Below are 13,865 nucleotides of genomic sequence, written 5' to 3'. Positions count from 1 at the left end.
ATTAATACAGTGTGTTTTATTTCATTGCAAAAAGCTCCCCATGGTGGTGAGGTATGCAGAGGAGCCAGTGATCTGAATGGAGAAGGCGGAGGATCTAAAAAGTGTGGGCATGTTTCCCAGGTTCTTATCACTACGTCAGTGAAAACACCTCCTTGTGGAGCCTTTGATGGCCCGCCGCTCTTTAAGTGCCCTTGGAAAAATAACACTCAGCAGTCTCTCCTGCTCGGACAGAAACCTGTCACACACACGTATGCGGACTCCCTTGAAACTCATAGCATCATCTTGTTCTAATGTTGTGAATAGAGTGGCCAGACGTCCGGATTTAGGCCGGACAGTCCTACTTTTCAGTGACGTGTCCTGTGTCCTGCGCAAAACCTAAGCCGGACGCTGGTTTGTCCACCTTTTAAAGAAAATGAGCCGTGGTTGATTTTATGTGACCCAACATCAGCCCCACCCCCGTCACAACTGGTCTGTATTGGCCAAGAGTGGCTTCAGTTAAAAATCTCACATATCATTGGTTCAATAAACGTAAACAAATCTCCACGTGAGGCTATCTGACTGTACGTCATTTCCTTACCGCCTTCATTGACAGCAGCGAAAAGGCAGTCCTAGGAAAAATGCCAAAACGCCGGACTTTTAATAACGGATGGACGAAAGAGCACAATTTCCTGGCCAAAAGCAGTCGAGACTGGTTTCACAGTTTCTGCATGCTTTGCTGGTGTGATGTCGATGTGAGCAGTCAGGGCAACGCAGTCAGAACGTTACGTGGGGACGGAAAAGCTTAAAGCAAGAGGCAAGCAGCAGGTGCGTCATGATTGAAGACATTTTTACTTGTTATTTGTTTTTCAAAATAAGTTATGGTTTGTAGCAATATTAAAAATAATTGATATATCCGCTCCCGAAGCAGATAGAAACATAATTCCAAAAACATTTCAGAGCTTACACCTGTGGTGTTCACACAAACATAAGTTTATTATTAAAAACCTTCCATATATATATTTTTTAATTAACAAACAAATGTTGCATCTGCAGGTACATAACTTCAACACTGGAGCGCAGTTGTAATAACCTCGGGGGGTCGATTTGTCGTCTATTTCGTTACAAGGCCGTCAAAATTTTCATCCTCATTGTCTACAAGCATATCTTAACAGTATGTCACTGTTACAGTGATTCGAATTCCTCCCGTGCCGTCGTCAATCGCGTCATTTATTTCATAACTCCCGTGAATCTGCGTCAACCATAAATGCTTGAATAAAATTCCAGGACATGCTACGAGGCCCACGTCACCCTCTCGTGCATATTCTGATGGATTTAATCGGCTAAAAATTGGTCAAAACCAAACCAAATGACTTATCCGCTCTCGTGGCTTTAAGGGGAGAAGAGCGCTGCGTGGAGCGCTCATGCGGTCATGCGCTCCTGGCCTTAATGGGTTAAAAACATGGTACTGTAAACGAAATAAATTGTCAAAAAGAAGTTTGACTTTTTATTGATATTTTTTACCATTTAATGCACAAACATAATCTATAAACCATGTAAAACTTTATTGTTGATGAAAATAAACCGCGATATACAGTGTTACCTCGTTTTCCGGTTCCAAAAAATACTTGCAATAAATGAAATCCGCAAAGTAGTTATAGCTTTGTTTGACATTTATTATAAATGTTTTAAGGCTCTAAAACTCCTTACCACACCCTTTATACATTTTTCTCATAGTAGCATTTACATTTTCTCACATTTTTCTTGTTTAAACATTGTCATTGTTCAAACCTTCATAAATTTTCTCAAATAGGCACATTACTGTAAAAAATTATTGCACAAAAAGAAAATCTGCGAAACAGCGAGGCCGTGAAAAGTGAACCGCGTTATAGCGAGAGAATACTTATTAATTTTTTTAAATATGTCTTCCTTTTTGACCTTATGGAAGTGACCACCCTAGTTGTGAAAGCCTTGCTAGTTAGGGAGCTAGGTTATCCAAACAGCTAAACTTTCATAAACAAACTCCAGTGTGTAGTGAAGTTGTCTATATTGTGAAATTGCAACAAGAATTAGAAACAAATTAATACCAACAAAATTAGCTTTTGCTAACAATTAGCGATCACGATTAGCATTGGCGCCAAACATTTTAAGTCAACAAAACGTCATCTATCCACCTTATTCCTGAGGGCTCTCATGGAGAAATGATACTGTGTACCTCCGGCCTGGCATTTGGAAACTCTGCATCCTCCTGCCAATATACTGACTATCTCTCCTCTGGACATGTCAACCATCTCAGTCTGGCCTCTCTGGCTTTATCTCCAAAGCCTCTATCATGTGATGTCCCTCTGATGTACTCATTCCTGATTCTATCCATCCTGGTCACTCCCAAAGAGAACGTCAGTATCTTCATCTCTGCCACCTCCACCTCTGCCTCCTGACTTTTCCTCAGTGGCACTGTCTCCAGACTAAACAACATCACTGGTCTCACCACAGTTTTATAAACCTTTCCTTTCATTTTAGCTGAAACTCTTTTATCACACATCACACCTGACACTTTTCTCCACCCGTTCCAGCCTGCCTGTACATGCTTCTTCACTTATTTTCCATTGCTCTGGACTGTTGACCCTAAATACTTAAACTCCTCCACCTTCTTGGTCTCTTCTCCCTGTAACCCCACTCTTCCACTTGAGTCCCTCCCATTCACACACAGATACTCCGTCTTGCTACGGCTAACCTTCATTCCCCTCCTTTGCAGGGCAAACCTCCACGCCTATAGCTTCTCTACCTGTTCCCTGCTCTCACTACAGATCACAATGTCATCAGCAAACATCACAGTCCATGGAGATTCCTTTCTAACCTTGTCTGCCATCCTGTCCATTACCATAGCAAAAAAGAAGGGGCTCAGAGCTGATCCCTGATGTAGTCCCACTTCCACTTTGAACTCCTCTGTCACACCAACAGCACACCTCACCACTGTCTTACAGTCGTCATGCATGTCCTGCACCACTTGAACATACTTCTCTGCCACTCCAGACTTTTTAATACAAAACCACAGTTCCTCTCTGGGCACCCTGTCATAAGCTTTCTCCAGATCTACAAAGACACAATGCAGCTCCTTGTGACCTTCTCTGTACTTCTCTATCAACATCCTCAAAGCAAATACTGAATCTGTGGTACCTTTTTTTTTTTTTTTGCATTAAACCATACTGCTGCTTACAAATGTTCACCGCTGCCCTCAGTCTAGCTTCAACGCTTTATTCCTCTGTAGTTGCCACAACTCTGCACGTCTCCCTTGTTCTTAAAAATGGGAACCAGCACACTCCTCCTCCATTCCTCAGGCATCTTCACACTATCTAAGATCCGGTTGAACAACCCAGTCAGAAATTCTACTGCTACCTCTCCTAGACACTTCCATACCTCCACAGGTTTATCATCAGGACCGAGTGCCTTTCCACTCTTCATCCTCTTCAATTTCCTTCTCACTTCATTCTTACTAATCTTTGCTACTTCCTGGTGTGCAATAGTCACATCTTCTACTCTTCGTTCTCTCTCATTTTCCTCATTCATCAACTTTTCAAAGTACTCTTTCCATCTTCGCATCACACTACTGGCATCTGTCTACACACTTCCATCCCTATAATTTATTACCCTAACCTGTTCCACGTCCTTCCCATCTCTGTCTCTTTGCCTTGCCAACCTGTATAGATCAGTCTCTCCCTCCTTACTGTCCAACCTAGCCCCTTGTTTGGCCTTTGGCACTTCTACTTTCACCCTACACTGCATTTCCCTGTACTCCTGTCTACTTTCTTCAGTCCTCTGTGTCTTACTTCTTCTTAGCTAACCTCTTTCTCTGATCCACTTCTGCACCTCCTCATTCCACCACCAAGTTTCCTTATCTCTTTTCCTTCCAGATGACACATCAAGGACTGTCCTACCCGTCTCCCTGATCACATTTGCTGTAGTTGTCCAGTCATTTGGAAGTACCTCCTGACCATGCAGAGCCTGTCTCAACTCTTTCCTGAAAATCATAGAACACTCTTCCTTTTTCAGCTTCCACCAGTTCATCCTCTGCTCTGCCTTGCCGTCTTTGTCTTCCTCACCACCAGAGTCATCCTACACACTACCAACCTATGCTGTCCGGCTACACTCTCACCTACCAATACTTTGCAGTCGCTGATCTCCTTCAGATTACACCGTCTACACAAGATGTAGTCTACCTGTGTAAAATTTAACAGTGTGATTAATCTGCATTAATACATGATTAATGCGATATTTTTTTGGGGGGGGGGGGGGGATTAATCAATGAGTTAACACTTTAACTTTGACAGCACTACTTTAAACTAAAGATTACTTTGAACAAAACATGACCAACTCTATTATTGTGTAGGTACTGATATGCCTCAGAACATTGGACATTGCACATCACCTCATGTCTGAAGTAACAGAGTTCGGAAAGTAAACATGTGACTGTACGTTGTCACTAGACTCTTTTTTTGTCATCCTTCTACCCTGCTACATTAACAGGAAGCACGATTGAAATGTTTTCTCTTATTGATAGTTCCCACGAAGTCAGCTGATGGGCGTGTCCAGCTTCCTTCCACTATATTGCTTGAAGTGTCGCGGCTCGAAGCCTAGGTAATAGTATAAACGACGCTTATTAAAACGGCTAAATAGATGGCAATGCGCACGCAAAAGTCCATGTTGTACCGGGAAAGCTTACAGGCTAAGGAACGCCAGCGGTACGTTACAAAAATTGGACTGATCATCGAGATTTCCATACATTGAAGATGACGCCAGCCACCGTTCACGTACATGGACACCGTGAACTACCTTATAAATGCTAAGAGTGCATATACCTTTGAACAACTAAAGGCCTATAAATCAATGGAGGATGGGTGCAATGCATGACCGTGAACTCCAATGTGTGCTAAAGCTACGTTGTAGCTAGCTTAGCTTATATGCACTTATGGAAACTACAGTTGTGCTCATTAAAGCGATACAAGACTTAAAACTCATTTTCCAGTAATAGATTAGGCATTGTGTATGAAGAATAGAAGTGCAAATATCTCTTATTTTCTGAATTTTCTTTAAAACTGATTAAGTATCAAAATAAGAACATACCGTTGTGAACGGCATTATCCTGGTCACGTGATCTTGATGACATATCCCGTGCATAAACGAAAGCCGCCTTCGTTCATTTCAATGGGAGTTTGCTGACGTAATGAGCAAGAAAAAGGCCATCTTCCATCCCAATTACTGCGCCAATTCTGATCAGAGTAAAATTCTCAGCACGTCAGGTTTCATGTCATTCCGTGTGAAGGTGGTGGTGGTGGGGGGTGGCCTCTCCTAATGTGGGCTAAAAAGCATGCTTAGCACACAATATGTAGCTTGGCCTAGCAGAGTAAAAGTCACCCGGATGTTTACCGACCAGGTTAGGGACTGTCCATAAATTATATTTCCAGAGTGACCAGTGTCAATGGTGACTTGACTGGTAATTTGAGCCTCTGTAACACACAACTTGTAGATGGTCCCTAACTTCAACTCGCTATGAGCCGGCCGGCTGAACGTGTCGGCCAGTTTCATCAGGCTTTTGGCTGGTCACAAATCTTTGGTGAGTCCTCCGTGGCTGTACTGCTTTTGAAGAAGTGCTTCTTTCCTATAGGGCGTAATTCCACCTTTGATGTCCGCTGTGGGACGCAATAATTCCTCGTGAGTCTCTTTGTTGTCACTAGCAGGCATGTCATTCAATGTATATTTTACGCACGCGATACGTCACGATGATCACGTGCCTGTCCAAAATGGCCAATACTGTACTTAATTTAAAAATATTCATAAAAAGTGCTATAAAATCATAATCGCTCAACATAAATTGGCAATTTTTTTTCAGGGAAAAGTTTAAATGAACTATTTCACAGAATAGCTGGTTAGTTTTTCATAAGTCTTTTATTCCTTTTAAGTACGCTGGCATAATGTTTTTGCATGTATGCACGGTATTTTACAGAGGATATGTATGATAACAGAAATGCCCTTTTTTCACTCGTGCTAAGTGTTTGTGAGATGTCATTTATTGTAAGGGGGCACAGGGTTACTGTTTGTTTACTACTGAGGGATGTAGCATGCAGGCGCTAGACTGGACAGGAACGGACAATGTGCACAATGTAAACATGCTTAGTAGAAGAAGAAACGTTTAATGGAAAACTAATTAACCTGTGATGAAGTGATCTGAGCAGATCTTGGAGTATTTCGTGGGTTCATCTTTTCTGTTGACACTGGCTAACCACAGTCTGCGACGTGATTCCTGATTTAGTGAAATCACCTTCATGTGCTCGGATCTTTGGAATGGAATAGAATCCCAATGTACAAGTTCCGTCAGCTTTCTTAGTACAACCATGTACCCAACACGGAGCAACCATGTTGGTTATGAAAAGGAAAACGTGTCAACTGCTAGGAAAACCAAAAAATATGGTAGACGCACGACGTGGTGACGTCACACGGGAACTATCTATAAGTTGCAATAACTGGTATTCCCACGTTTAAATTTTGTAACTGTCATTGAAAGTGGGCTTACGCAAAGTTTCCATCTAAAGTGGATAGTTCGGCTCACACATATATGTTGCATGTTTATGACACAAAGTCTCACAGATTACTGACAGACGATACTTGAACAAGAATGAACCTCAAGAAAATGTTAGAAGTGGAGTCGTCAACTGCATGTGACGGCGAGCCGGAAACGCACAACTCCTGGTGCTCTTTCCCGTCATCGTCCTTCCATGTCGTCCATTTTGTTTATTCTACGACAAGCGCCATGTAGGTCACATTAGCGCATTTGATCCACAATTGACCTTTACTAAGTAACAAAGCCTCACGTTGGTGGCGTAGCATTTGAATTTTGGGTAACAAGCTAAGAGCAGCATAGCATTGTTTCATAGTACATGAAACAGGTATAGGTGCACCTTTATTTATTTTTTTTGTGACTGAAGTTTTACTTGAGGCCGATCGTATAGCTTTATCCAGAGCCTAGAACTATTGAACTGCTGTAATTGGCCAGTCTGTGTTTACAGGGGTGTGGCTTAATGAAAAGTCAATTAAAAAAACATGTATGACCTCAGAGATGTTTATAAAAAGCCCAATAACATTTCACCAATGCTCACAATATTTACTCATCATTTGTATAAATTTTCATAAATGTAATATTTATTTAAAAAAAAATACATTCTATTTTTGAAGGGAAACTAGCTAGAAACAAAAAAGTAGGCCAGTGTCAAAGGATCCCTTCACATGCTTGCGTCAATATTCTCATTTTCGAGGAAGTTCACATGCCTTGTGTCCCAGGGTCAGTGAATACAACAGAATCTTAAGTGCATCAAACCTAATCACGTTTGAACAATCATGACTGACAAAAAAAAAATGTATTTATTTTTTTAAACTGATTGTAAGTTGTTGTTGTTTTTTTAGGTTGTGCTGTACTTTTGTTGTAATTGGTTCAATACATTTGGGAAGTGGAGTTGTCTTCTCATTTCTGCGATCATATATTATATTATATTATATTATATTATATTATATTTAGGGATGCACCGAAATGAAAATTTTTGGCCAAAACCGAAACGCCGAATTTTTTGTGTGCCAATTTTTACTATCATTGCATTTATTTTAATTAATTAAAATTATAATATTATTATAAAATATGTATTTAGCATTGGCATTTTAGCAACGTACAATATAAATTGAAATGTACCCACACCGCAGACATGTTTGCTAATGGTAGATTAAACACCAAATGAGGGTTGAGCATTTTCTGGCGATGCGATTGCACTTTATAGTCAATGTAGTTCGCACAGGCGGGCATGGATGCGGGCGGCGGGACAAGGTGCGACACACTTGAAATCCGCACATTCACATATTCACCAAAGATTAAAAATAAATAAATACATTTGTTCGGCTAATCGGCTTCAGGAACGGACTGCAAAGCCACACACAGCGTTCTGTACAGGTCTGTCGCCACCCGGGGATAGCGGTAAGTGTTTCCAAATTTAAAACTGTTGATAGCAATGGTGCTAGCATGAGCTAAAGTATTTAACACGGCCGGTGAAAAAGTGGAAGCATTCGGAAAAACAAAAAGGGAAGGCGCTGCAGGAGAAAGAGTGGCTCACCTGTAGTTGACCTGGCAGTTCTGTCTTTTTTTGACCAACTTAAATGTTGTACACCAAGCGACGCCCCTCTCCTCCGGTGTGCGCAATGACCCCGAAAAATGCTCAGGCGCAAACTCGCACGGTAAAAAGCCAGCGAGAAGCGAGGGGACACTCACCCCCGCGTTCGCTGTTTAATTCAAACAGAGGCTTGCTTGCAGCGTTTTTTTTTGCTTGAGTCACCACAACATCCTATTTTGGCCATATTCTTTCAGCTTTAATTTCATTTCGGCTGAAATTCTTTCGTTGGCCGAATATTCGGTGCATCACTAATTATATTATATTATATTATATTATATTATATTATATTATATTATATTATATTATATTGCCTGGACTCTGAGAGCGTAAATGTGCGTTTGTGTATGATGTGCAGCGCAAATACACCGCTCATGCTGTTTTTTTCTGCAGAGTCAGACTGCTTGGACAAAGAGGCCACAAACTAATGAGCTCACTGACACAGACACACACTGACACTCGCACATGCACACGCACACACACACACACCAATCTCTTTGGGTTTAGCATAGAGGACAACATCATCTCTGTCAGCTCATATCATACCGCAGCAGCAGCAGCAGCAGCAACAGCAGCTCAAGCAAAGTTTGCAAAGCTGCAGGAAAACTTTGTGATGTAATCTGATATTTGTCAGCGTGCAAAGCAAACACGGAGAAAGCGGACTTTGTGTGCGAGCAGCTTTTTGGCTGCAACAGTCAGAGCTGGCACGAACCCCATTGCTAAACACGCATTTGAATAAAATATGAAGCACGTCGCCTTGATGGCAACTCTCCAGAGAAGGCAAGCTTGCATGTCCACATATACAAGTCGACCATGGGCTATAAAAGGGCTCGTCTCCAATCTAGGTCACACCACGTGGGATGCATGACACCGACTTCGACAGGATCTTTCACAATGAATGGCGCCATTGCTGCTTGGCCAGGGTGACACTGCCAGGGCAACGTCACCAAATGGGAGACTATTTGTCATTTGTCGCTGGGGGAAGGGAGTGCACACGACGGCCAGCAACATGCGGCGATCAATATTTATTGACGGGGGGCAATGAGGGGGTGCAACTAGGTGCATCAGCGGTCCGTCGCTGTTTATATCGCTAACATCATACCATTTTCCACTGTGCAAAGCGACGGCTATGAGGAGATGATAAACACAATACACCATTCCGTCACGCCCACACTTAAACCTGGTGGTGATGCCCCAACTCTACATGCAAGTCAAAGCTGATGTTGTTGAGGTGCTTGCCGTATGAAAGATTTTGGCCTCATATTAAGTTTTAAGTATGCAGAGGACGTTGGGAAACTTTTAAAACAGGGGTCAGCAACCTTTCCTGTCAAAAGAGCCATTTAAGGTCAAATAAATAACCCAAAAACTATCTGGAGCCGCAAGCAAGGAAGGAAACAGTGTGTTAGCGTTAGTCTAATGTACTGAGGGCCCAAGAGCTAATTAGAGCTGCATCATAACAGAAAAATATGCAGTATCCAATACTTTGAGATTCATTTTCTTGTCTTCCATTTTTTAATATATTTTTTAATAAATAATTGTTCATACTTTTTTACTTTTCTGCCTTTCTGTCAAATTTCTGACATGGCTGACAATTTTATGGATATGTGACATTTTTCTGCCTCTCTTCTTCCTTTTTTTTTTTACTTTTTTGCTATCAATTTTCTGAAAGTTTTGGCAATTTTGTGGACATTTTATAGTAATTGTCTGCTTTTCCTCTTCCATTTATGGTCACTTTTTGGACAGGAGAGGGACTAAAGAGCCACAGGTTGTAGACCCCGTTCTGAAACCTTCAAAAATTGCCACCACTATGCTCAGTGATGAACTCAGTTCTACTATATGCCCATCATGCCCCTAAATTACATGATTGAGCAAAGCATGGAACATAATGAAGATGACTCAGCCACAGTGACTGCTATGAAGCAAGCTATCAGACAGATATGCAAGGGAATACAACCACCTGCTGGAGTGTAATGAAGTTGACCACAGATTTTGCACCCTGTACCCAAATAGCATAGCCACAACCCCCTAACCCCCAAGAAGACAGCCTTATATCTATAGGTTCCATATGCCTGATAATAGTAATTAATGGTTTATATATACACAGTTTATGCCAACATTAACACAACGCTGGAGTTCTACCACCGCAGTAAACCTTGTAGGTCAACACGTTCTGTCTTATCAGTTCAGGTTGTCATCTGTGAGTGTTTGAAAGTCACACGGTGCTTTGGAATCACTGTAAAAGTGTAGATTTAGCATTCGGACGCAGGCAGAGATGTCTCAAAAAATTAGTATAGATGTCATCAAATGTGCCACATGACTCTCTCTCCAAAGTAGTGGCAACACCAAAGGCTGTTGCACAAGCGCTTCATAAATGCAAGCTCATCAAAATGATGGTGGGATCAACTTTGCCTTTTCTGACAACGTTCTTGCCAACTGACTGCTGAGGTGTTTTCTGGTTTTAAAGAGGTATTGTACATCGCTGGCATTGGGCGCAATCATCACATGTCCAAAACCATCACTTTTCACGATACCAAAACGACAACATTAACATTGCATCGTCCAAGACAGAAAGCCATCCTCAACACTTGAATTAGTGGTGCCTGAAATGGGGGAAATGAACCCAAAACACAACCCCCACAATCCAAACTGTGAGGTGAATGCCGGGACCCATTTATTATTGTCCGTTTAAATTGTGTTTTATGTTTTATTTGTATTTATGCAAAGCACTTTCTTTCAACTGTGGTATTTTTTAAGTGCTCTATAAATTAAGTGAAGTCAAGCTGAGGTGTTTTTATGTTCATTTTTATTTATGCATAGCACTTTGTTTTAATTGTGTTGTTTTTCAAAGTGCTCTATAAAGAAAGCTGAGCTAAGCTGAGGTGAACAACTTTAAACCTCAATTGTAAGGCTTCAACTTAAGCTTAACGTCAAACATCCCAATGCCAATCTCTGACCTGCCATCTCTTCAAACTATTTATTTTGTAAACATCAACTTTGAGTTGACTTTAGCTTGAGTAACTCATCGCTTGCCCCTAACCCAAGTGGCATCGGTCATCAGTCTACGCTAAGGAGGCGGAATTGGTGCATGGCCAAATGAAAAAGTTGACAGCAACACTGTTTGCTTGCTTCTGTGAAGTCAGCAGGCTGACAAGCTCTGATGAGCGCAGCTTCTCACTGGGCCTTGTGTCTCCCGGGGGCGGAGAGATGTTTGTGGTCGCACACCAGACACAAGCACAAACACTCTGTCTCCCAGTGAGAGTGAAAATAAAGCAACGTGCCCCTCATTTTGGCAGCTTAGTGGAGTCTGAATGAGCAAATCCTGCATTAGACTTGATTTTCTGCAGCATCACTGCCACACGCACTTTTTGTGCACCCACTGCCACTGTATTAGGTTATCAGCCACCCAGACCCCACCCCCACACACCGTCCTCCCTCCTTTGCACTTGCTGCACAACTGCAGAGAAAACAGCAGCAACCAGTAGAACAGTCGTGCAAGCAACTGAAAGTCTCTCTAATTGGCTCCACATGCACACACTCCAACTCACCAGTTGGGTTCTTGGTTTTCTTGAGGCTCCTGCCACAAAGACACTGCAGCATATGCGATCCTTTGCTAAAAATGTTCTTCCAAATAAACCGCATGGATTTGGCCGACAAGGGGGAGGAGTAGGAGTAGGAAGGAGAACAGGAGGTGGGAGACGAGAGGCGCACCGGATGCGGCAGCCTAAATTTCTGCCACCGCATGGGGGCCGACCCGCCCCCCTGTTTGCATGCCAGCGGAAACAGCCAGCTGTTGGGCTCAGTTCCACTGTGCTTGGCTCCGCCAATCTGCACCATAGAAAGAAAGAGCAGAAGCCAGCCCTGGCCGTCTCCCGGCTTCTCGCCCGCTTCAACGTATTTCTCCTTGTCGTCGTCCCCGCGCGCCAGGAAAAGAACGACCTCCGCCTCGGGCTGCTGCTGGAGAGGCCGGTGGTGCTCAGCAGCGGAGGAGGAGGATGAGGAGGTGGGGAAGAAGGAGGAGCGGTCGCTGCTGCTGCCGCGCTCCCGCCGCGGCGTCAAGAGCCCCCGAGCGCTCCTCTTCAAATTGCGTCGTCGTGTGCCGCGCGGCGCGGGGAGAGGAGCGGCAGCGACGGACAGGCATGCGGCGGCGCTAGTGGGAAGTCGGCGGTACGCGGCAGCTGTCGGCTTCTGCACAAAAAAACATTGCATATTAGTGATGGAGGGATGGCAGGGCTCGGTGCGTCCGGGGGGTGGGGGTAAGTGGGCGGGATGCAGATCCCGGGTGTCCGTCAGCAAGTCGTTGGCATCTTTGTATCAGTCGAGCGGGCAACAACTGCAGCAGGGGGCTGCTTTCCAAAGGCACACGCACGCGCGCACCCACACACGCTAGACGCAGAATCCTCCAGCAGCTGCAGCCGCGCTGGTCCTCCTCCTCTGCTCACCGAGAGGAATCACTGCAGGGAATATCTGCACTGTCCCGCTCGGCGCTCCATTCCGTCGCAAAAGTCCCAATGAATATTTGATCTGTCTTTGGGCCTCGACTTCTCAATAATCCATAAACTCCGAAGCGCCAAGATGCCGCTGCTTCTGGCGCTGCCGCCTGCTCTCTTCCTCGCGCAGGCTGCACGTTGCGGGAGCTGTTGCGATAAAGTGGCGGCGGGTAGGGAGCTCGTGGGCGCCCTCAGCTGCTGTTCTCCAGACAAGCGAAGGATATGGAGGTAAATTTGGTGCAAAACTAACTTGTGCAAAAAATGTGTACCTGTAGAAAAAAGTCTAAATTTGTATCTGTAAAAGTCGTGATTTGTATCTGTAAAAAAAATGTGTGCCTGTAAAAAAAAAATTTGTGTCTGTAAAAGAAATGTGTACCTGTAAAAAAAAAATTTGTGTCTGTAAAATAAATTTGTACCTGTAAAAAAAAAATTTGTGTCTGTAAAATAAATTTGTACCTGTAAAAAAAAAAATGTGTATGTGTAAAACAAATTTGTATCTGTAAAAACAAATTTGTACCTGTAAAAGTCATGATTTGTATCTGTACAAAAAAAAATTTGTACCTGTACAAAAACTATAAATTTGTATCTGTAAAAGTTGTGATTTGTACCTGTAGAAATGACAACTTGTAGTCAAAGAAGTCGCCACTAGGAGTCACAAGTGGGTTTTCTGCTGCTGTACTGTGACGTGAGTTTTGCCCCAATTGTTGCGCTACAAATGTAGCAAAACTAATTTGTACTTGTAGAGCGCCTGATTTGTACTTGTAAAGAAGGGGGCGGGCTCTGGTGCAATGAAGGGTTGTTTTGACCAATCAAGTGAGAAGGATTTGAGCGGATTGGAGCGCAACCTCATTGGTTTAGCGAACGACGGTGGCGGGACTCGCGGAAGGATACAAGCAGGACACATCGTCGCCAACCAACATACATATTAAGAATACTTCTTAATATGTATGTTGAGGAAGAATACTTCAGTATTCTTAATATGTATGTTGAGGAAGAATACTTCAGTCGACTGAAGTATTCTTAATATGTATGTTGGTTGGCGACGATGTGTCCTGCTTGTATCCTTCCGCGAGTCCCGCCACCGTCGTTCGCTAAACCAATGAGGTTGCGCTCCAATCCGCTCAAATCCTTCTCACTTGATTGGTCAAAACAACCCTTCATTGCACCAGAGCCCGCCCCCTTCTTTACAAGTACAAAT

At 43.2% G+C, this 13,865-nt stretch overlaps 1 protein-coding gene across 1 annotated transcript in view; it reads right to left on the bottom strand.

Moving 5' to 3' along the window:
* LOC147178244 (fibroblast growth factor 14-like) overlaps positions 1–12,869 on the bottom strand; it is a 55,671-nt gene extending 42,802 nt beyond the window's left edge. Inside the window, exon 1 of the mRNA XM_086068245.1 lies at positions 11,726–12,869. Within this exon, the coding sequence (XP_085924371.1) occupies positions 11,726–12,386 (661 nt within the window). The 5' untranslated portion in view covers positions 12,387–12,869. The remainder of the gene's footprint in view (positions 1–11,725) is intronic.
* Positions 12,870–13,865: the final 996 nt, after the last annotated feature.

This window comes from Leptonotus elevatus, chromosome 2 (genome assembly GCF_054856555.1).
Source record: "Leptonotus elevatus isolate MCC_2025b chromosome 2, RoL_Lele_1.0, whole genome shotgun sequence".
Taxonomy (NCBI): Eukaryota; Metazoa; Chordata; class Actinopteri; order Syngnathiformes; family Syngnathidae; genus Leptonotus; species Leptonotus elevatus.
Note: the sequence above shows the minus strand (reverse complement) of the source record. Positions and strands in the feature narration are given on the sequence as shown.